This window comes from Solanum lycopersicum, chromosome 10 (genome assembly GCF_036512215.1).
Source record: "Solanum lycopersicum chromosome 10, SLM_r2.1".
Lineage (NCBI taxonomy): Eukaryota > Viridiplantae > Streptophyta > Magnoliopsida > Solanales > Solanaceae > Solanum > Solanum lycopersicum.
The window spans coordinates 1,029,461-1,051,413 of NC_090809.1; the positions used below are offsets into that span (position 1 = coordinate 1,029,461).

The 21,953-nt window shown below is 35.1% G+C and overlaps 3 protein-coding genes across 3 annotated transcripts; 1 reads left to right on the top strand and 2 right to left on the bottom strand.

Moving 5' to 3' along the window:
• Window positions 1-34: 34 nt before the first annotated feature.
• Window positions 35-5,897, bottom strand: LOC101254244 (DEK domain-containing chromatin-associated protein 4). Its single transcript, XM_004248257.5, has 12 exons — window positions 5,760-5,897; window positions 4,770-5,384; window positions 4,623-4,656; window positions 3,551-3,630; window positions 2,860-2,919; window positions 2,493-2,603; window positions 2,298-2,378; window positions 2,139-2,204; window positions 1,303-1,672; window positions 952-1,064; window positions 587-617; window positions 35-422 (listed from the first exon to the last, which is right to left on the bottom strand). The coding sequence occupies exons 2-12, from the start codon at window positions 5,322-5,324 to the stop codon at window positions 259-261; spliced, it is 1,665 nt and encodes a 554-aa protein (XP_004248305.1). The 5' UTR covers window positions 5,325-5,384; window positions 5,760-5,897; the 3' UTR covers window positions 35-258.
• Window positions 5,898-6,960: 1,063 nt separating this feature from the next.
• On the bottom strand, window positions 6,961-10,969 carry LOC101268147 (two-pore potassium channel 1). The gene is made up of 3 exons (XM_004248304.5): window positions 10,634-10,969; window positions 7,705-8,633; window positions 6,961-7,558 (listed from the first exon to the last, which is right to left on the bottom strand). The coding sequence occupies exons 2-3, from the start codon at window positions 8,601-8,603 to the stop codon at window positions 7,408-7,410; spliced, it is 1,050 nt and encodes a 349-aa protein (XP_004248352.1). The 5' UTR covers window positions 8,604-8,633; window positions 10,634-10,969; the 3' UTR covers window positions 6,961-7,407.
• A 1,583-nt stretch (window positions 10,970-12,552) lies between these two features.
• Window positions 12,553-21,751, top strand: LOC101255437 (mitochondrial import inner membrane translocase subunit TIM50). The gene is made up of 10 exons (XM_004248261.5): window positions 12,553-13,016; window positions 14,429-14,517; window positions 14,967-15,003; window positions 15,707-15,768; window positions 15,868-15,981; window positions 16,183-16,287; window positions 16,368-16,466; window positions 19,857-20,013; window positions 20,109-20,211; window positions 21,371-21,751. The coding sequence occupies exons 1-10, from the start codon at window positions 12,749-12,751 to the stop codon at window positions 21,414-21,416; spliced, it is 1,080 nt and encodes a 359-aa protein (XP_004248309.1). The 5' UTR covers window positions 12,553-12,748; the 3' UTR covers window positions 21,417-21,751.
• The last annotated feature ends 202 nt before the right edge of the window (window positions 21,752-21,953 follow it).

The window sequence follows — 21,953 nt, forward strand, 5'->3', positions numbered from 1 at the left end:
CGATCCCTTTATAATACATGAAAAGATTAGGTGCTTTGAAGAAGAAAAAAATGACTACAAATGCTGTTTACACAGTAAGCTGCAATCCAGCATTAAAAAACTGGCATTTCTAGTTCCATGACTTTTTAGCCAGTGAGTTGAACAAGAAGGTGAAAACACTATCAATAAACTACACCAGTTCGAGATCATTATGGAACAGTATTTAGACATCAACGGAGAGACGATATAGGCTACCTTTCCTTGGTATGTTCAATGCTTTCAAGCCTCTACACCTTGGACAGAAGGCTGTTTTTCATCTTCAGTATTTTCTTGCTCGTCCTTGTCCTCTTCATCAGCCTCATCGACTAGCCTAGTGAGCTCATCCTGGATCATATTCTTAACAGATGTCTTTCTGAGTGTAAGATCGGTATCATACCGCTTGGCTGGAAAAAAAGACAAACTAATCAGTTGGATTTCCAGAATTGTATTACCATGGCCTCCTGGAGGATGTAATATCAAGTTTTTAAACTTTCAACTTAGTCAAAACTGCGTACTTTGTATGACTAAGTCTAAAAGAACAGGAGAACTGTTTTTACAGGACACTTACCAAGCATTTGCACAATGTCGGTAAAGGTGGCCTGCAGCATAAACAAATGATGTTAGCCACATAGGAATAAATTTTGGAATATCAACCTATTCTGGGAACTATGATCACCAAAATGTTAAGGACGGAGAGCACCATCTTGAAAGGACGGAGAGCACCAAAATGTGGTTCGGCTATTCATTGGGTACCTACTACCTCTCACCATTGATATAGAGTCACTCTACCCACCAAAGCTAGGCAGATGGGAAAAACAACTTATTTTAAACTAGCATGGAACATCTAAACAGGGAATTTGACAATAGAGATCTACTATTAAGGAGGGAAACAGAAGCGCGATAAAAGTATAGAACTCAAAGTTCTTTCCTCACCGTATTAAAGTCAACTTCTTTTAGAACTTCACAAATTGCACTTCTGAGTTCATCATCACTTGGCTTCAATTTATTCGCTTTCTTATGGCCCTTCCCATTCGGATCTTTTTTCCCTGCACAATTAGATAAGCTAATAAAGAAAGGATTTAAGCAAACAAATGGATACATAAACAAAGAACAATTTCAGATGGATACACAACACACATAACAGATAAACTTATCAAGATTCTCATACACAAATCTTTGATCATCTTGACGAGAATTTTTGAGAGTACACACAAATGGGAGTAAACAATGATTCTCACCAGTTTTCGAGAGTACACACAAATGGGAGTAAACAATGATTCTCACCAGTTTTGTCTTTTGAACTAGGTTTTTTTGGTGTAGATGAATTTCCCTTAACTACTTCAGTAGTTTTCTTCTTTGAATGCACTTCTGAATTTGCATCGTTGTTATCATTTTTCTTTGAGCTTTTTGATGAATTTGAAGGAGTTTTCTTGGTTTTAACTTCTCCAGCTTCCTTCTTTGAGGATGATTTATTTGAGCTTCGCTTATGCTTCTTCTTGTCCTTCTTGGATCCTTCTTCAGATTTACCGTCTTTCTCCTCAGTTTTAGTTCGTTTTGACATCTCATCATCTGATCTCTCATCATTAGCCTTCATCACTTCAGGTCCCTCCTCCTGGTCGTCTTTTGGTTCACGCGCTTTCTTCTTCTTGTGACTCTGCAGAACATACCAGACACAGAGATTATGATAGGAGAAGTCCCCACAAAAATTACATGGTTTGTGAGTCCTTTTTTCTTCTAGATTTTCTCTGGTTTCTGTTTAAAATTTGATTCCTTGAGCCGGGGTCTATAGGAAACAACCTCCGTACCTGTCAAGGTAGGAGGGGTAAGGTTTTTAACTCTACCATCCCAGACCCCACTTGTGGGACTATACATGGTATGTTGTTGTCTATTCAAAATTTGGAAGAATGAAACAACCTCAAATGCGAAAAGCTCAATACACCATTTAAGGTTCACGTCTAAAATCTCAAGGGTGTAAACCTCAGTGCAGTAAATGGAAGGTTGTGTCTCAAATATAGCAAGTTCAAACAGGTTAGAACAATTTCACTAGTCCATGGCTAACACATTCAAAAGGTGTCTAGCAATCAAGTCAAGTTTTAAATGTTAATAAGAAAGAGTGATACCTTAGTTGAACCTTCCAAATCACCGATTGTTGATGAAGGACTCTTTTTCTTCTTTCCTTTAGTTGACTGTTCAATGATGCACCAGGGGTGAATAAGCATGCTGTACAACTGGAAGAAGTCACAAATATTTCATTGCAATCAAAATGTCGTGCAACCAACCTGTTCCTTTTCAGCAAGTAACTCAGATGTCGTAGGATGAGGAGCATATAAAAAATCCATCAACTGTGATTCTAAATCTCTCTGAAATATATAACATAGAATTAGTTGAGAATCTTTTAAGATAAGTTACGAACAGACGGAAGAAATAACTAATGGATATAAAACTTAATATACTGTGATAATATATGAACACACCTTTCTTGATGTTTCCTTGTCAACAGGTATATCTAGTACATCACATAATTCGAACAGCTTCTCTTTGACACACTTCTCAAGCTTTTCTTTTACTTTCATCTTTTGTTTTTCCTGCAAAAAAAGTTTAGTCTAAAGCTCTGAGCTCAAGAATTTTCAGATCATTATAAACGAAAATTACTCCAATCAGATTAAGATCCCAACAATTAGACAATGAACAAGATATATAGACAGCCTCGCATGAGAAACCAATGGCCAATGAGAAATTTTATTTATTCAAATCTTCTCTATCCCAACCTGCCATACCCCAACTTGGCATAAACCAAAAAAGGAAGAGTTCTCTCTCTTAAAAATGAGACTCGTTAATTACCTCGTTTTCATGCCAAACAAAGCCGGAAAACTGTGAAATATTACTCTTGAACTGAACTGCCTGCAAAGGACAAGAAGTATAAACACAAAGTATCAACAGAGAGAGTGAAGAAGAAATAGAGAGAAAGTAGCGTAGTCTTTAAGCATTCTTGAAGATGTTTCTTAATTCCATGAGTCGGGACTTGGGAAGGATGCGATCCAATATGAATAACTGAAAACAGCACATTACATTAGTAATACAAAGTTGTACCAAACGAGCCATACGAGTTAATTCCAACCAAAATTGGAAATTAGACATGATTGTCTAAAGTGGCACACCATTTGATAATTTTTAAAGATAATTACAGTCCAATACTTTTGGGTAATCTAATTTACTAAATAATCAGTAAAAATATATAGATTTTACATATTTAAGTATAAATATACATATAGCTCAGGACTACATATGTTGACCCTAAAATGGACACAAAACACACATCAGGGAGATCATAGCTTCCTCCTTCTCTCAAATACCTGCTGAGGTACTAATAGAAAAGAAATCAATAGCAACACCAAGACACCCTTCCTTTATCAGGAAGTGGGAATGCAAGGCACATAATCCAGCATGTCAACAAGAACACCACTGCTAAGCAGAAAACGATAAAATAAAGAGAAACCAATCAACAGCAATAAGCTATAAATCAACACATCACCTTTCCTCGTCGTCCAAAGAGAATATTGTGTAGCATTTTGAGAGTGTCATCAGTCTTCCTTTTGGATAACTTGTATGCCACTGATACATAATATATTCCATCAACAAATAGCAGGAAAAACAATAGAAACACAGAAAAGAAAATGGAAACTCGCAGACTAGCAAAACCAACACTAGATACACCAAAGAACTTGGGTAACAGAGTCTCCGGGACTAGGACCCCCCAATTACCACGATACTCGATGGACATATGAAACTGTGATTCAAAGGAAAATATAATCAGGTGAGAGGGGTAACAAAGCCAAGATTAAATCAACTACCTATAGCTGTAGAATGCAGACATGCAGAAAAGAGGTTAATATAACAAAAGTCACAAGTCAGATCAGGATTCATGCAGGTCAGAGAGTACCACTAGATAAGTTGTATGGAAACACAAAAAAACGAGAACAAGATAAAAGTAATGTAGGTAGTGGTCTATCTTTCGTCACATTTTAACATATTGAACTATTATTTAACTCATTTTTCCCTTTTTACTCTATTTGATGGGAGACGAACCCCGACAAAAGCATACATCACACTGAGCCAAACTTGCAACACATAGCGCTCGTAAGATACTTCCTATACCAATTATATTTAGTCATAATCACAGTCATATCAATTTGAACAAATATAAATGGTATGCCTCATTTTTTTTCACTACACTTTGTTTTTTTATGATCCAAGTGAAGCTCCATCTAATAAAACAATAGAAACTGAGTGAAGCAGCTCATATAAGTTGTATGCTTTTCGTTTTCTTGTGGTTTCTTACTGTACATCTCCACCCACCATATTTTTCAGTCCCAGCAGTCAACTTGGAGGACAGGTTGGTTCATGTTGGTTAACCCTAGCAAGTTAATAGTCATGTGCTAAATCAAGAACAAACAACTAGAAAGTAAGATTAAACAGCGTGCATAAGAAAAAGCAAAGCAGAAATATCATCTCCAACTGATATCTATCTTAAGATCTATATCCTGCAGGATACATGACCATTTCAAAGAATGCATGTTTAATTAGTGGACTAGTAAGTAATATACCATTCGGAATATCTTGCAGTGCAGTTCCACGACCCTGTAAACAAGATGGATCATAAAATTAATTTCATAAGCAATCATAAATTTGCAGTCCAGACCCAAATCATAAAAGGGGGATAAAGACAACAAAGTTGCAATGGTATCATGGACCTTTTCAATAAAGATTTCCTTGGTGAGTTCTCCTTCAATAGATGCAACCAGCCTTTCAACAGATTTGCGTTGGCGTACAGGGCGTACAATTGTTGGAGCCAGAGGTGTTTTAGGCTCCAGTTCCTTCTTGTCCTCCACTTTCCTTTTCCTCTTCCGGTCTTTCTTCTGAGCCCCGCTTTTAGATTTATCACTCTTCTTTGATCCTTTCTCAATGGCATTCTCTTCAGGGCTTTTTTTTTCCTTTTTCTGTACGTTGGCTACATCTTCAACCGTCTCTTTGTCATTATCTGGTATTTCAGCAGTTTCTTCTTCCATCACCTCAAACTTTGTTTCTTCCTTCTCTTTGCCTCGTTTGCTTTCTTTTACCTCTTCTTTGTCTATATCCATGTTCTCAATATCTCTTTCATCAGCCTCTTTACTATCTTCTTCTAGTTCCTTTAACTCATCCTTTTCAGCATTCTTCTCTATAAAGGCTTTACTCTTATCTTCCGCTGCCACATTGTTGTCGGCAGATACCTCAGCCAATTCAGCGACAGTATCCCCCTCCTCTCCCATAACTAAACCTCAACTCTAACGGCTCAAAACAAAACCCTTGAGCACACAGCTGAATATATTCTGCATATAACAATGTCAATTCATGAGCTTGAAGAATCCAACATGCAAATAATGCACTCAACATGTGCCATTACCTCCAACTTTACACCATCAAATGAACCCCAAAAACAATCCTCACCATTACATAGCTTCAGGAAAAATCCTCTCTACATTATTCAGTATGTTAAATTGGCCTTCAACTACCCCACCCCCACCCCATCCCCAAAAAAAAAACAGCTGACACACAAAATACATTATAAAAATCAAGAAAGAACCCTAAACTGCAAAAAAAAAAAAAAAATCCAATCTTTTTACCATAATCAAACACCCCAACATCAAGAATGTAAATTTTCAGCTAAAAATTTGCATGTAATTAATAAAAATATAAGTACTTACAGGGGACTTTGAGAGCCAGCTGCGTTCTACTGCTACTCTTCCTCTCCTCACTGAAGTGAATCTATTCTTTCTTGTTTTCTCTCAAACAGCCATAGCATTTGCCATTTTATATTTATGAAGAATTTTTATTTATTTTTTGGCTTATTGTAAAAAAATATTTAAAATTTGAATTTTATTTTATTTTATACTTAATAAAATAGTATCTAAACTCACACATGTGTATTTCTCATTTTAGACCACAACATTTTGTATCGCCAGGTCAAATAAAATAGCAATAACTTTATTAAAACAATTTAACACTTTCTTTTATGAAGTAAAAAGGTTATTTTCTTTTATGAAGTAAAAAGGTTATTCTTAATTGACCTTCCATAATCGTCTTTATTAATATCAATTCGTAATTGACAATATAAACAAGCTCATATAGATAGAGTAGTTTAATAAAGTATCATCATATATATATATATATTAATATATATATGAATGTAGTTTCAGACATAGCCTTCCATATCAGGTCAGGATTTTGTTTGTGTGTTTCACAAAGAAAATTATCATTTTTTTTTATTAAAAATAATGTAATTTTAAAACTTGTCATTTTGTCATCAGTGTCTAGTGATATACTTTTAATGTAACAAAAATACTATATTAGTTCCTTTTTATTTGCCAATATATATATATATCATCCAATCATCTTAACTTTGACTAATACATTTTTCTTTTGCTTATAATCCAAAGATGCCATTTAACTTTTTTTCATCCCAATATATTTTCATACTCCAAAATTGCAATGCTTGAAGTATTTATCCTTGTGTCAACCGCCAATACAAACTTTATTGGTTGCCCATAACATTGCACTAGACGTAGACTAATTCAAAATTTAAACTTTTATATATATATATATATATATATATATATATATATATCCGCATAAAAATAATGGATTCGAAGAAGAGCTGCATTTGCCATTTATCATGTAGCATCAGTCATATCACAAAAATATACATATATTTCAGAATATAATCCGTTGTAGTTCATATTTATGTTCCTTCTGCAGATGAAGGAATGTAATCCTACGAGGTGGGGTTGGGGGAGGGTAGAGAATGTACGCAAACCTTATCCCTACCTCGTGGAGGTAGAGAGGTTGTTCTCGAATGACCCTCAGCTCAAGTAACACATAACGAAGGAATGCTACAACAATCTCAAATTGGTAAATTTACATCGTTTGTATATTGAACATCAAATAGCTCAGTTTGCTTACAACTTACACCAGACAAAAGCGCTATGCGATTTCTGTAAACAAACTTTCAGGAGAAACACAGTTCAGAGTACAATTTCTGAGTTGAGTAGCCTACTCCACCAGCAAAGCCACAATAACTGTACTTTTTAGTATACTTAACACTGCATGTACATGGTGCATTCTATGAAGTGGATAGAGTGAAATCACTCGGGAGCTAAATCAGGACGGAAATGACTAAAATACATGTGCAAAAGCACTCAAGACACAAGGAAATAGCGTTCAAGATTTAGATACGAGTCTGCAAGTGTGGTAAAGAATGTACTCGTCCCAGGAAAACTCTCAGAAACTCGTGGAAACAATGTGACACGGTAGCTGAAGATAGAGTTTTACGTAGCACTGCAGTTGCATTCCAATTCAAGATGATTGAGCAAGTGACAAATCTGTGGTTGACAAAGTTCCAGACTGATCAACATCAAGACATTCAAACTCATCCAACAAGAGCGATATGTCGTCTTGGCTGATCTTTCCCATCTCCTTAAGTTTATAAACCACAAATTCAGCAGCCCTTTGCATATGAGAAGTGAAGAGAAATTAGAATAATTTGAACTAGTAATGCAACAGAGTAGAATAAAAGAGAAATAAGCAATTGCTTGACAGATTCAACGAGTTAATTATTGGTAGCTGGGGTTGAAGTTTTATAGTAAAACTTACCCTACAACCCTATCGTTATCAAGATCAGCTACTTCCAAGTCCACATTTGTCATCTTTCTCGAAAGAACCCATTGCACCAGCTCCTTCTGTTTCCTTTCTGTGTTAAATTCAGCTACATAAAGGAAGAACTGAGCCAAACAAATGGTGCTGGTCAAAATCCAGAATATAGCAAAAATACGCCCCACTTTAGTTGAGAAACTTTTGTCTCCATATCCTAGTGTTGTGATGGTAGAGCAGACACAATAAAAGGCATCAATGGTACTTAACTTTTCTACCTCGGCAAGGAACACCGTTCCAACAACTATTAGCACCACAAGAGTGGCTGTTATGACGAAGCACTTGTACCTTACTTTGTTGGTTTCAACTTCCTCTAGAATAACACTTGGGCCAACTTTATCACGCATATGCAATGCTTTGATTAATAGTGTTTCCTGTTTCTCCACTAGGTAGTCTGCTCCTTTACTTAGAACCATTCCAACAAGTGCCATTCCGGAGAAAACAAAGAAAGAAGCAAGCAGTTTAGTAGTTGAGCTGTTAGGCACAAGGTCCCCGTATCCAACAGTGGTCATTGTTACAACACAGAAGTAGACAGAATCGAGTACTCCATTTACTTTCTTTCCCTGGATCTGGTTCTGAACAAAGTAAAAGCATGTGGTACCAATTCCCAAGTATATAACCAGGTACAGAATGACTTTCCTAAAACTTGGATGTAGTTTATTCAATATTGACTCGTAACGTGGGAGTGATTGGTCGTCCTTTATGTCATTCATTTCTCCAGGAATAAATTCCGGCATAGGAGCACTTTTAAGTCGACGAAGTCTTCTTCTCCTTGAATCAACATTTTGAAGGGTTTTAGGCAGCTGGTCTAATAAGGGCTGATTAATGTTGCTGCCCGCCATTCCACGCAGAATCAACTGCCTCTAGAGACCCTGAGAGAAATTAAGGATAAGAATGTGGAAGTCCTCTAAGTTCACTAATTAATCCCAACGAATTGAGGCTTTTTGTCAGAGAAGCTCAAATTTTAGGACACAAGAAAACAAACAAGATTAACAACAAAAACAAAATCCAATGTAATCCCGCAAGTGAGGTTCATGGAGGGTAGTGTGTACGCAGACCTTACCCCTACCTTGAGAAGGTAGAGAGATTATTTCCGGTAGGCCTTCTGCTAAAAACTAACAAGATTATAACATAATAATAATAAGACAACGTTCTCACATCTATGCGTGAAGAAATCAGAATACTGTATGGATCTGACATACACACATAATAAAACTGTAATGAACTTGTCAGCATACTACATCAGCAAAAGATATGGTTTTCAGTACATGATACCACACAATTATAATGTAACTTATGTTGGCATCATGAAGCATATGATAACTTATGTATGAGATCATCATCGATGCTCTGGCTAGCAAATAGTTTCTGGCATGATTTACCAGTCGGATCTTCCTACGTATTACACTCTTATCAACTAATTCTAAGATTATTAGATGTAGAGCCTGATCAAGTCCATGTCAATATTAATCATAAAGTCTAACTAAAACTCGAAGAACTCCAGTTTTTCCTCATCTAGCTAGTTCTAGGTAAGACAGTGGATTAAGGATTTGAAGCTTACAGCTCCGGAATACTAATCCTTTGAAGTTACTAGATTGTAAATTTATAAATTGTGCAAACTACATGGACTTTCAGCATTGAGCAAAAGTTAGTGGATTCTGCCGAACCCAAACCATAGATAGTACATCCACCCCAGGTTTCATGATGGCGGGAACCGAATGGAGACAACAACAGTAAAAAATTAAGGTGTAAGAACCAAATTACTCCCTATTTAGAATCAAAGAAGAACCATTAGATGTTATACACACAATTTCACAAGCTAGAGTAAACGGGTTTAGAGTGAGTAGATATATACGTTATCCACAACTTTTTTTTAAAAAAAATTGTTTTTCTTGTAACGGTGATGTCCAAGTCAACTTACGCACAACTCAATTATAACACCAGATGCTTATTAACTCCCACCAGCATCAACATTGGGGCACTCTACAAGAGGCGAATTAAGAACTTGAACTTTATGGTTTGAGCTCGAAATTCTTCCACAAACCATTTGATTTAATGGGTTCGAAATCTATTATTTGTATTTTGTAATAAATGTTTTAACACATATACAAAGGTCCAAGCTAATTCCTCCTCCATATCCGCCCTTGATTTACTCTGCTCACCAAGTCTTAGATTGGAAGTAATCAAATACTACATAGATAGTTTATCCAAAAGCATTTCTCATTTATATTGCTTGGACAATTCAAAAATAATGTCAGGGTGTGTCGGATCCTTTAAAAGCTATGCAATTTTCCAAGTGTCCAAGCAACATAGGCCGATTAAGTACTTGAACTTTATGAGTTCGAGTTCAAAATTCTAATACAACCCATTTGATTTACCGGATTCAAAATCTATTATATTTGTACTTTATAATAAAAATGTCAATGTATATACAAGGTCTAAACTATTATATATCCTACATCCACCCCGGATTTACTATGCTCACCAAGTCTGAGACAAATTTGGAGATATTAAATACTATGTGATTTTTTAAAAATTAGAAAAGTTTGAACCATTTCTCGATTTGTGTTAGTATCATGTTTCTCTGTATCGTTTCAATTTTATTGAATTTTCCCGAAGATACAAAAATACTATGTGATTTCAATTTTGATTTTGATTTTGACCATCCAAGCAACAGAGTTTATCATAATGTAGATCCACCTTCTTTCACAAATAAATAAATAAAAAAAGTTATTCAGCTATAACTTGCTGCAGAATTTCATCAAACTTATCAAAAAAAATTAATTAAAACAGTAATGTAAAATCAAATACTCAAAACTACAACACTGAGTATAGATCTAAGCAACAAAAAAGAAAAAAAATCATAAATTACCTGGAGAAAAAAGTTATTAACTCTGTTGAAACTTGTGCTTCTTTAGTAAACTGTACATTCGATTTCTTCGTCAAAAAGAAGTGCAGATTCACAGTTGATTAGTATAAGAATATCAGATATTCATAGAGTGATCTGCTGCTGTTTTCAAGCTTCGTTGACAATTTTAATGGCGATTATCATTGCCTCATTATTTTGTTTATAATATTACAAATTTAGATGTAGACATTTTGAATTAAATAATTTTGTCAAAGAAAGAAAGAAGCTGGCAAAAGTGGTCCCACTCGTTCGGTGTTCACATTAGAGTTCGAACACATTTGGACGGTAAGACTCAAATTCGAAACCTTTTAGCTGAATGAAGGAATATTTATCACAGTGTTATGTTAGGTTTTATTTATTCTAAAAATCTTATCAAAAATTGGTTTTTCTTTTAGGAAAAGTTTTTTGATTGACTATTATTTTTTTAGTAGGAAAAAGTTTAGAACTCTATAAATAGAGTCATGTTCCTTCTAACTTAATCAGCATTTACAATGCAGTCTTAAAGGTTTTGAGAGTTTTGACTAGGGGGAGAACTTATGAGTCATAAGCTTGATACGTTATCACTTGTGTGAACCTCCCATGTATTTCGAGTGAATTGGTTAAGGTTGTTTCTCTCTGTATTTTGTACTATCATATTTATAGTGGATTTGCTCATCTCATTTGTGGACGTAGGTTGATTGACCGAACCACGCTAAGTCTTTATGTCTTTTGGTATATTTCTCGTTGTCTTCTTATTCGTGGTCTTTTAAGGTTTGCTTTGCTAGCTTCCGCGTTTACACCTGCTTATTTTCGGTCCTAACATGTATCATAGTCCTTGTTGATATGAGTTTTGATTTTATTGTTTTGATCATTATTCTTCCAGTTCAATAATAGTCGTCCACTTGACGAAATTAATGAACAATGTTATAGTTAGTTTTTAATTTATCCTAATAATTAATTATACTCATTTTCTTATTACATTTTTCAATACATGGTATTTACTATATTCAATGAGTAATATTGTAAAATTATCCTTCTATTTATAATTTCTTAAGAAATGTACAAAATCAATCGTGGATAAGTATTATTTAATAAAAAGAGTACATTATTTTGTTGCTATTATTTTCGTATTACTTTATTACTATATATTTTTCACTATCATTTTTTCTTTCTATTATTACTTTAATTTGTTATATTCGAATTGACGATCTTTCGAAGGTAACTTCTCTATTTTCACGGGATAATTATTGTACACTCAGTCTTTCTCATACTCTATTTATGTGATTTCGATGATATGTTGTTGATTTTGTTCCCTTATTAGAGTAAAACAACTCTAACAAACTCATTTGACAATAAAATATAATTTTAAATATAAAATGAGTAAAAATTCATTTTTATTATTAAAGAAGAGAGATTCAATCGCTAAAAAGCTAATAAAAAATATATAGTTTGATCTTCTTTATATATTTGTGTCATATTTTGAAACAGAATATCGCTCAATTAAAATATAAAATATAGTGTCAACTTTATGAAATCACGAATCAATTAGATCCCTCTTTGATACAATGACGACGTGGACAACCTTTCATTTTGAACATTATAATTGTTTAGCTTATATCTTAAAAGAGGATAATTCAATTTAAATATAACAGATAATTGAATGTATTTTGTATATTATTAGAGTTCTTATGAAAATTTAATAGTTAAAAAGCAAAAGTCGCACATCTTATATACTCCCTCGGTTTAAAGATATTTGTCATGTTATGTTTATCGAAAGTTAATTTAATTAATTTTTAAAGGTAAATTAGATCACATTAATTCAATATTTTAAAAAAAAAATTAGATATGTTAAAATTATATGAAAAGTACTATAAATTATAATTTTTTTCATATTAATATAATGAAAAAATACATATCTTAAAATGTTAGTCAAAATTTGTATAGTTTAACTGTAAAAATAAAAATCATTGTAAACAATACCGGAAGGAGGAATATTTTTTTTCTTCGTAACTACAAATACAAAAAAGTCAAATCCAAAAACCCTACTTCTTTCTTCTCTGTAAGAAAATTTCATCTTCTTCAGCTTATTAAACCCTAGCAATGTCTGCTATTGCTCGATCGAAATCGCGCATCTTCTCCATAATTTCAAGGAGCAATCGGCGATTTTCTTCAAGTGTAGCTTCAGAACCTCCAAAGGAACCGATAATTTCATCGTCTTCTCTGCTCAAAGATCAGGCTCCGCCATCTCAGAATCCTCCTCCTCCTCTGGAATCTTCTGTAGCTGAGAATAAATCATGGAGTTTTCTCAAGTACAGTGTTATTGCTGCTGTTACCGGTGGTGTTGCCACAGCTGGTTACGCTACCTATGGTTCGTTTTTTTTTTTTTGGTTTATTCGCTGAATTAGAACTTTGTGTTCTGTTATTTGAATTCTCATTTGAATGCTAGCATGATTTGGATTTTGAAATGAAGTGAATTGAAATGGATATATAGGATTCTTATAACGGGACCTCAACTATTTTGGACTCTAGGTGGTTGATTGATTACCTCGACTAATTCAACGGGACACCTCTGACCTTCCACCAGCAACACTTAACTCTGTCCACCAAAGCTAGGACAGATGGGAAGAACTTACCTAATGGTTTTGTCTCTGCTAGTATTTGAACATGAGACCTTATGGTTCTCAACCACTTTATTAACCTCTAGGACATACCCTTGGGTGCTAAATGATCTTCTTTGTATGTGCTATTATGTGAATAGAGTGATTTGTGAAGCAGTTTGATAAAAAATCCTGCCAGAGTTTTTATAATGGGACCACAACTATTTTGGACTCTCTGTGGTTGACTGATTACCTCGACCAGTTCAACAAGATACCCCGGACCTTCCACCAGCAACACTTAACTCTGTCCACCAAAGCTAGGACAGATGGGAAGAACTTACCTAATGTTTTTGTCTCTGCTAGTATTTGAACATGAGACCTTATGGTTCTCAACCACTTTATTAATCTCTAGGACATGCCCTTGGGTGCTAAATGATCTTCTTTGTATGTGCTATGTATGTGAATAGAGTGATTTGTGAAGCAGTTTGATAAAAAATCCTGCAAGAGTTTGCAAAGTGTATGTATTACCTGCTCAGGCACACCATTCACATGTTTTTTTTTGGGTTTCTAAATTGTGAAATATGGATTTAAACACTTGAGTTATATGGATTTGGATTGAACTCTAATGCAAACTCTGGGAGTTTCAATTTTTTGGTCTGATATTGTAAGAGTGGATTGTGACGCTTCTTGGGAGGATTTGGAAGTATTCACTGGGCAGTGCTGTAGCAGTAGCACTTGCTTAAGTGTTGCATCTTAAATTTTGATGATCTGAATCTAAGAAAATTCAGTGAAAATTGCCAACTTACAGAAAAAACTTAACTTATTGTTTCCGTTATCATTCATTCAACTCTGGATCTTGCAATTGTTCTCATCTCCCATCAGCTTTTATTTGCTTAGTGATGTAGTCATACCTTTATAACTCCAGTTAGTTCTCTCCATGCAAAGTTCCAGCTATGAAGCAAGTATTACTGTGCAGTCTCTATCTAAGATTTTTATCTTTTATTGGTTAACATGTTTGCTGGATACCAAATCAGTTGTAGTATACTTGATTTTTAGTTTATGTTGATCAAGGTGGATTTTGGTCTAATGTATGAAATGGACTTGTATGTTTATATATATCGTCTCTGTGTATTTGTTATCATGCATATAATTCCATAATCTTTGACATATCCTTTATCTACAGCATACACAACGGATGAAATTGAGGATAAGACCAAAAGTTTGCGTGAATCTGCGAAATATGCTGTTGGAGATGATGCATCTGCTTTGGATGTGAGTCTTGCCTTACATATATTGAGTATTACATATTTACTTATTGTGAACTTTTGGTGAACCTGTGCTTGTTTGAAATTAAGATTTTGACACACACAGTACAGACATATATTCTGCCTGATGTGGTGGCGGGGGAAGGTTGCTCTACTTATTGCTAATTCAGTAAATGCACTTAGCTTCAACTGATCAACATGATTCATGTTCACCGTTTGTGCCTATTTCTGCAACAAATAGCTAATCATGGATTGCTCAAAATTTAGATCGGAATCTTAATGAAATGATAGAATTTGTTAATAAATTTAGAGCCCAAATCGCATACTAAACTAATAAACAGCCTATAGAGTATATGGCTTATCTTATATGCATGGGTTCTTTTACTTCAAAAGAAATTGGTAGTTGTATTAGAGTGCTAGTAGAATGAGAGGTTAATTGTTTTCTTTTCTGTGCAGAAATTTCAAGCTTTACTATACTCCTCGGCGATGACAGGTTGGTGATGATTCATACTTGTCTTCGGTACATATATCTTGTTTTAGTCAAAAAGGGGTTGAGTTTTCTTATTTGTGTGGTTCCTTGTGCGCATGCATGTCAACAATAATTATGCTATCACAAACCATTGTCTCTATCGTATAACACTTACTGTTTCTCGGAGAGAAAACCGCTGTCTCTATTGTATGTATTATGTACTATCATTATAGACATACTCTTGTTTTCAACAATGCTCTTCCATTTTAATGACACAATTCAAGCATTAGTTTGTTATTATTTACTTTGCATGACATTTCTGTTACCTGGTCACTAGTCAGTACATTGTGGCATGCAAAAGCCTGTAATGGATTCAGATTATGCGCTGTGTCACTTTGCCACATGGAAGTATCGGCTGCTGGGATGTCTGTCCTGCACTTTGTAGAGTGTGATTGATTTATGGGTCTGTCCATGCATTGTCTTATTGGGGCTTACGATTTAAAGACACAGCTGTTGAGTTAGTCCATGGGTTTATTTATATTACACATCCCACTGCTAGTATGCTTAGTAATCTGCTGGGCAATGCTGAATATTTGCATGCTATAATACGTTTTCTTAATGCTGGTGTATAGTATTATCGTACATGCATTACAAACTTATTGTTAATTTTAAGCCCCAATATCTCTTTTTAACTGATATTTGTTCTTTTTTTTTGTTGATATTTCAGTGCCTGCGAAGTTAGTTGAGTTATACATTGAGTTAAGGCGGTTGACAGAAGACCAAGTTCGAGTTGAGTTTCTTAACAGGCATTTTTAGTTTTTAAACCCCTTTCTTCTTATGCTTCATCCTTCAGGAAATTCACCTAAGATCTTTTTTGCTATGTTTTAGGGTTTTAGTGAACCAACATCAGACAAGCTCCTGCCAGATTTGCATCCACTTGAGCAACATGTCTTCACTCTTGTTCTCGATCTTAGTGAAACATTGATATACTCTGATTGGAAGGTAGAAATTCAAGTCATAAACATATTGTTAATTAGTGGCCTAAACTTGCTTTACTTTATTTTATGGATCAATTCTAGTACAATAAGTTGACGATTCCTTATGGGTTTTACTTCTGATATATTTTGTGTCCTCAAAGCATTTATATCTTTCCATCTTTTAATGTTTCCTGCCTGACTACTGACTTCTGGAGTCCTTTATAAGCGTGACAGAGGCTGGAGAACATTCAAAAGACCTGGGGTTGAGGATTTTTTGGAATATTTGGCTCAATACTTTGAGATTGTCGTATATTCTGATCAACTAAGCATGGTACATTTTACTTCCCTCATAATGTTTTCTAAATATTGTTTCAGTTATGTGCTTAAAACTTGTGCTTGTGGTTTTTGCAGTATGTTGATCCTGTTATCGAAAGATTGGATCCAAAGCACTGCATCCGGTACAGACTATCAAGAGGTGATACTAGATATGTTGATGGCAAACATTTCAGAGTAGGTCTTTTTGGCCTCATCCTCTTAATGCTCCAGTGAAAATTATGTTTCTTATTATTTATATTTGTCATGTAGCTGCAATGTCATTCCAGATCTCTTTTTCTTGATATTTTTCTGCCACTGTATTTGGATTGAACCAAGAAAATAGTGCCATTGTGGGCTTTATGTCATTCTTGTAGGAACGGATTTTTTATTGCCCAGAATTCTCGTTCCCCCACTTTCATACTTCTTTTTCGAAGTCTTAGCTCCAAACGATTAACTACTAGAGAATACTATTTCTAGAAGGGTTCTTTAGTTGTAATGGTGCCCTCCGGCAAAAAGCTTACGCTTTCTGTTCACAGCGTCCTTGCCCCCCACCTAAGAGTTGAGAGCTTATTTCAAGTTGCATGGTACGGAGAATGTGGTTTGTATGTCCCTGGATGGGCATTAATATGGAGATGGGGAACCCCATTTATAGATTCATACTAGAGAATGTGGCAAGGGAGAGGATAATTAACCTGTCAATACGGGAAAAATTGAGTTGATTGACTAAAGTGAAATTATTTCAGCTCTCTGATGTTATTGACCGATCAAACATCAGAGTACTATGTCTGGTCCATTAGAAATAGAACGCGACGAAAACTTCCGGTTTAACTAATTGACACAAGTGAATACGCAAAACTAGGCACCTAAAGGTATGACCTAGTATTCAATGAAGTGAGAAAGACCTTGGAGACTGGGGTTCAAATCCTAGCAAAAACAAAAGAACACGAGGTGCTTTCTGCCCATCTGCCTAGGTCTTAGTTAGCAGAATTTCCATGTAAATGTGCTTGTGGAGAGTAGTAGGTTTAGCTAAAATGTGTGCAAGCTAACCTAAGCACCACCGTTATTAAATACACACAAATCAGAGAAAATTATCATGATTATTGCAAGTCCTTGGCAATAATTATGTTCGACACTGTACGTTGGAGGGACTTCATTCATTAGGAGGGGAAATATTTCTAGATCATTTGATCTGTTATAGCATACCTTAACATTCTTGGAATTGAGACACTGTAGTAGTTGTTATATTTGATTGACTATGCAAGCAAACAAAATAGCACATAGAAATTAATTTACTGTGAGGACACATTGGAGTCGTTTGGTTGATCATATTGAAATTTTTACTCCCAACATAAATCCCACTAATATAATACAATTTTTCGTTGACTGCCTAAGAAATATAATCACTGCATGACTAATGCAACATTTGGTTAGCGGTATTAAATAGTTCCTGCATTAGTTTTTTGCGGGAATTCGTGTATACTTGCTGCTAGATAGAACATGGAATATAAAATTTGTATTAGTAATGCATACATAAAATTATTTAAAGATAAAATGCCTTCTCAAAGTAATCCGCCATATATAACAATCTCTATATTATTAATCACCACATAAATAATCACTGTGTTGTAATCCTGCATAACTAGTATGCGTCCCAATTAACAATGTAAAGGAGAGCTGACCTTTTGCTACTAAGCTTTTGTAACTATTATGCATCTACTTGATGCCTACAATAGAACTAATTACTTCATTAAAAAAAACTACTATGCGTCCCAAAGAGCTCCTTAATCTATAGATTCATTACTATTATTATTATTATTCTATGACTACAAATATGGGAACAATACTAAGACCCATTTCTTATTCAATAAGCAAATGGAACTTCTTTTGAAACTTGAGCATTGATTTATTAAATATTAATATAATTATTACTGTGAGCACATCACCATTGGTCTTGTGGTTGAATAGTACACTGCCTTGGTACAAGCCTATGTTCGTTTTCCAGACGGTGCACTCCCTTTTTCTACTGATTTTGATATGCTTTATTTGGAGGTGAGGGTCCATCGGAAACGACCTCTCTACCTTCACAAGGTTGGGGTTAAGACTGCGTAAACACCACCATTCCGCATCCCACTTGTGGGATTACACTAAGTATGTTGTTGTATTGTGAGCACATTTAAATGGTGTTTGGATTGACTTATTTTAAGTAGCTTTTGGCTTTTAAGCTTTTATTTTTTATTTTGGAGGTGTTTTGGAAAGACAAAAAGTGCCTTTAAGCACTTACTTTTAGGCCACAAAACTACAAAAATAAGCTAAAAGCTAAAAATTGGGTATGACCAACTTACAGCTTTTATCTTTTATCTTGGAAGTTACTTTAAAAGGCCAATCCAAAAGCCCCCTTAGTCACTAGACTCCTTTCTAGATTATTCAATTGACTAGAATGTGGAGACCAGAAAATTATACTATTCTGAGGCAAAATAGAGGAAGGAGAACTTGTCCAAACTCTGTTTAGTTAAAAGCTAATCCTTGACTGTCAATGTTGTTTTAGTGTGGCAATTTCACTTGATTTAAGAAAAAGGGATGCAGTCTTGTAGCAGCATAAGATAGATGTTGTAGTATGGTAAGTATTTGATTAAAATCATGGGTACAGTATAATGAAGAGCAAAAGATGTCTTACATATGTATGAGTAGTCTAACTAATTTTTGTGACAAGTATGTATTGCTTTTATGCATTTGCTTCATGGATAATCTCCAGTGTAATTATGTTGTATCTCCTTTTTTGGTCTTCTACTGAAGAAGAGGGGGTGATTGCTTATAGAACATAGGGGAGACATGATCAGGTTAGAAAGAATCAAGAGGCATGCAAATTAAACAGGTCACAACTATTTTAATATTTTAGGAAGGCTAAAGGAGACAAATTCAGATACATGATTGAGGATGTAAAGTTCTCCTGTGGCTGTTTTGCATGGTAAAATGGATAGATTCTGTTTTTAGATACCACTGAGTTTATAGCTAAAATGCTTTGCTGATCCAGGACCAAATCTGCTATCCTTGTGGAAAATTTTTACATGATATTAACATTTCGAAGAGTGAATGAATGTTTAATGTTGACAGTGAGAATAGAAACTTAGTAAGAGTCTAGACACTTGTAGAGTTCTTGAACCATGCTTAGCCGGAAGGCTTAAGCTTTTGGTTAGCTATCAAACATAGAGCATTTGTCTTGATCTTTGTATTAGTGTGTAAATGCATGCTTTCTTCTAAATAGGCCTTTTGACTCTTCACCTTAGCCCATTGGAAATGTTCAAATCACATATAACTTGGTCAGAGGGCTTGACTTAGTACGACCAGCATTGAATCTCATCTCCCGTCATCCATGTAATGTGAATGTTTCTACATGTGATTGCTTTAGTTTCTGTACATTCTATGCAATATGCTTTAGATTCTACATGAAAATCTATAAGAAAGATTTCTCTTGTTTTTTTAAAAAATAATTAAAATACATTTACACATCTTTTTCCTCTTTTGAATCATTTGCAAATAATATAATGATTGTGAATCCCATATTGGGTCATTTGCTTCTTTTGTCAGGATCTTTCCAAGTTGAATCGGGATCCCTCAAAGATAATATATTTGAGTGGACATGCACTAGAAAGTAGCCTACAACCAGAAAATTGCTTAGAAATAAAACCTTGGAAAGGAGAGGCTGACGATACTGTGCTTTTGGATCTTATTCCATTTCTTGAATGTAAGCAGATTTTTAAGTGACGTTGCCTAGTTGTATTTTTGTTTTTGGGAGTACTCGGAGGTCCCTGTTAATGACTACTTGATTTTTGAGTGCAGACGTTGCTAAACACAGGCCAGCTGATATCCGAGCTGTATTAGCTTCATACCAAGGACGTGATATTCCTAAAGAGTTTGTTGAGCGATCTAAAGAGCACCAAAGGTCATGTTTCCCATGTTTTATTTTTCAGTACTTACTGGCTATTCCATTGCATTACAAATCCTCAACACCCTGTGTCTTAGGATGCTTCTGTTTTTGTCTTGAATTTTATTCATGAAGTTTGCCTCTTCATATTGTTCCCCCTTTGCCTTTTCTCCTCTGTCCCTAGAGTCAAATAAATGTTATGAATACATGTCTTCTTCTTTATTAGTATATGGGATTGGGGGACTGACTGGAGGGGGGTTTACAGGTGTAGTCTAACTTCGTCTTGTACATTGGAAACATAAATTGATTCTTTGCCCCACAGTCCCGGATAATTGTAGCCATTTGAGCTGTGACTTCTATATTCTCGCCTTTTAGTTTCCTTTCGAGTTACCCTTTCCCCTTACGGAGTGAGAGGTTGATGCATTTTTCCCTATCTAGTATTTGCGAGAGAGGTGGAAGTTTTAATCCACCCCCACCTAAAAAAAGAATCTTAGAAAAAATGCAAAAGAAAGAATGAAAGGAGTACTAGCGGGAAACTTAACCGAATAAAATGGTAAGCGGGTTGAATGAGCTGCAAAAAGCTTTGAATCTCTAGAGGCACACGTTGTTTTTCCTTCTTCCTGGCTGATTTATCTGGAAATGTCTTCATCTAGTTTTTTGGGTAAGCTGTGTATTAGAGTCACAGTGGATAATTCTGTTTAATGTATTTTTGTTTGACTGAGCGTATTTGAGATTTGTCGTTCCCTAAATTAATTTCTGTAATATCAACTTACTACTTCACAGTCGAAGGTGGTTTGTCTCAGCAAACCTGTCTACTTTTCAAGCTGCAAACTATGTGCCTCCAACTATATTTACATCTCCACTCTGCTTTAATAACTTTTATTTCATAATCTCCAACTTGTACCTTTCCTATTTGTGCACTTTAATTTGTTTTGACCCCTTATTATTGTTGGTGTCTATGTTGCTCGAACTCCCCAAAATTATTGCAATAACCGTGTCTGACACACAACCATCGACATAGTCTGAACGACATAGATTTGTCTCAGCCAAACCTCTTTTCTTTCGATCTGCAAACGCACTATTGCATCTTCACTCTTCTGTATTAGTATTCTTTCATGTGCCTTTCCTATTTAGACACTATTTTTCTTGATGATCTTAACGTATCTGGTGGTTGCAGGCGTATGCAAGAGCAAAAGCAGCATGGTCGATTATGGCGCCGCTAGAGATATGAGTTGGTTTTTGAGAGGCATAAATTTTAAAAAAAAACAACCTAAAAACTATTCCTTTGTAAGATTTAGAATAGTTGATAGATAGACGTAATACTACAATCCCATTTTTGTGTAGCCAAAATATTTGTGCCAGTTGAGAATAGTTGATCCTCTAACAACATGCCTGCATTCTTTTTCTCTTTGGTAATAATTAAGAATGTCAATGTTTGTGGGAGCAGCTGGTTGATTCAGTATGTATTATTCTCTGAATTTCAAGACATTAAGATTGCATCATATGATTCATAAGATTTACTTATATGGAATATTGACCACTATGGTTTTCTTTTCTACCGGTAAGAGTGCAATACATGGTGTGTGGGTTACGTGCATGTGAGGTTCCGAAAGCCTGCTTGATATTTAAGTGGAGAAGAGTATGAGTAGATGGGTAGAATACCTGGTGTGTGGGTTACGTGCACGTGAGGGTTCCAAGTTATTGCGGATGGAAGCCTACTTGATATTTAAGTGGAGAAGAGTATGAGTATGAGTAGATGG

Bases quoted from the DNA above. Each gene is read 5' to 3' on its own strand.
- LOC101268147 (XM_004248304.5), bottom strand. From the start codon at position 8,603: ATGGCGGGCAGCAACATTAATCAGCCCTTATTAGACCAGCTGCCTAAA. The intron at 7,559-7,704 runs GTAAGTTTTACT...TCATATGCAAAG, and splicing joins GATAACGATAGGGTTGTAGG to GGCTGCTGAATTTGTGGTTT.
- LOC101254244 (XM_004248257.5), bottom strand. From the start codon at position 5,324: ATGGGAGAGGAGGGGGATACTGTCGCTGAATTGGCTGAGGTATCTGCC. The intron at 3,631-4,622 runs GTATATTACTTA...ATTATGTATCAG, and splicing joins ACTGCAAGATATTCCGAATG to TGGCATACAAGTTATCCAAA. The intron at 2,205-2,297 runs GTTGGTTGCACG...ATCATTGAACAG, and splicing joins TACTTGCTGAAAAGGAACAG to TCAACTAAAGGAAAGAAGAA.
- LOC101255437 (XM_004248261.5), top strand. From the start codon at position 12,749: ATGTCTGCTATTGCTCGATCGAAATCGCGCATCTTCTCCATAATTTCA. The intron at 15,982-16,182 runs GTAGAAATTCAA...GTCCTTTATAAG, and splicing joins TGATATACTCTGATTGGAAG to CGTGACAGAGGCTGGAGAAC. The intron at 16,467-19,856 runs GTAGGTCTTTTT...TTCTTTTGTCAG, and splicing joins TTGATGGCAAACATTTCAGA to GATCTTTCCAAGTTGAATCG.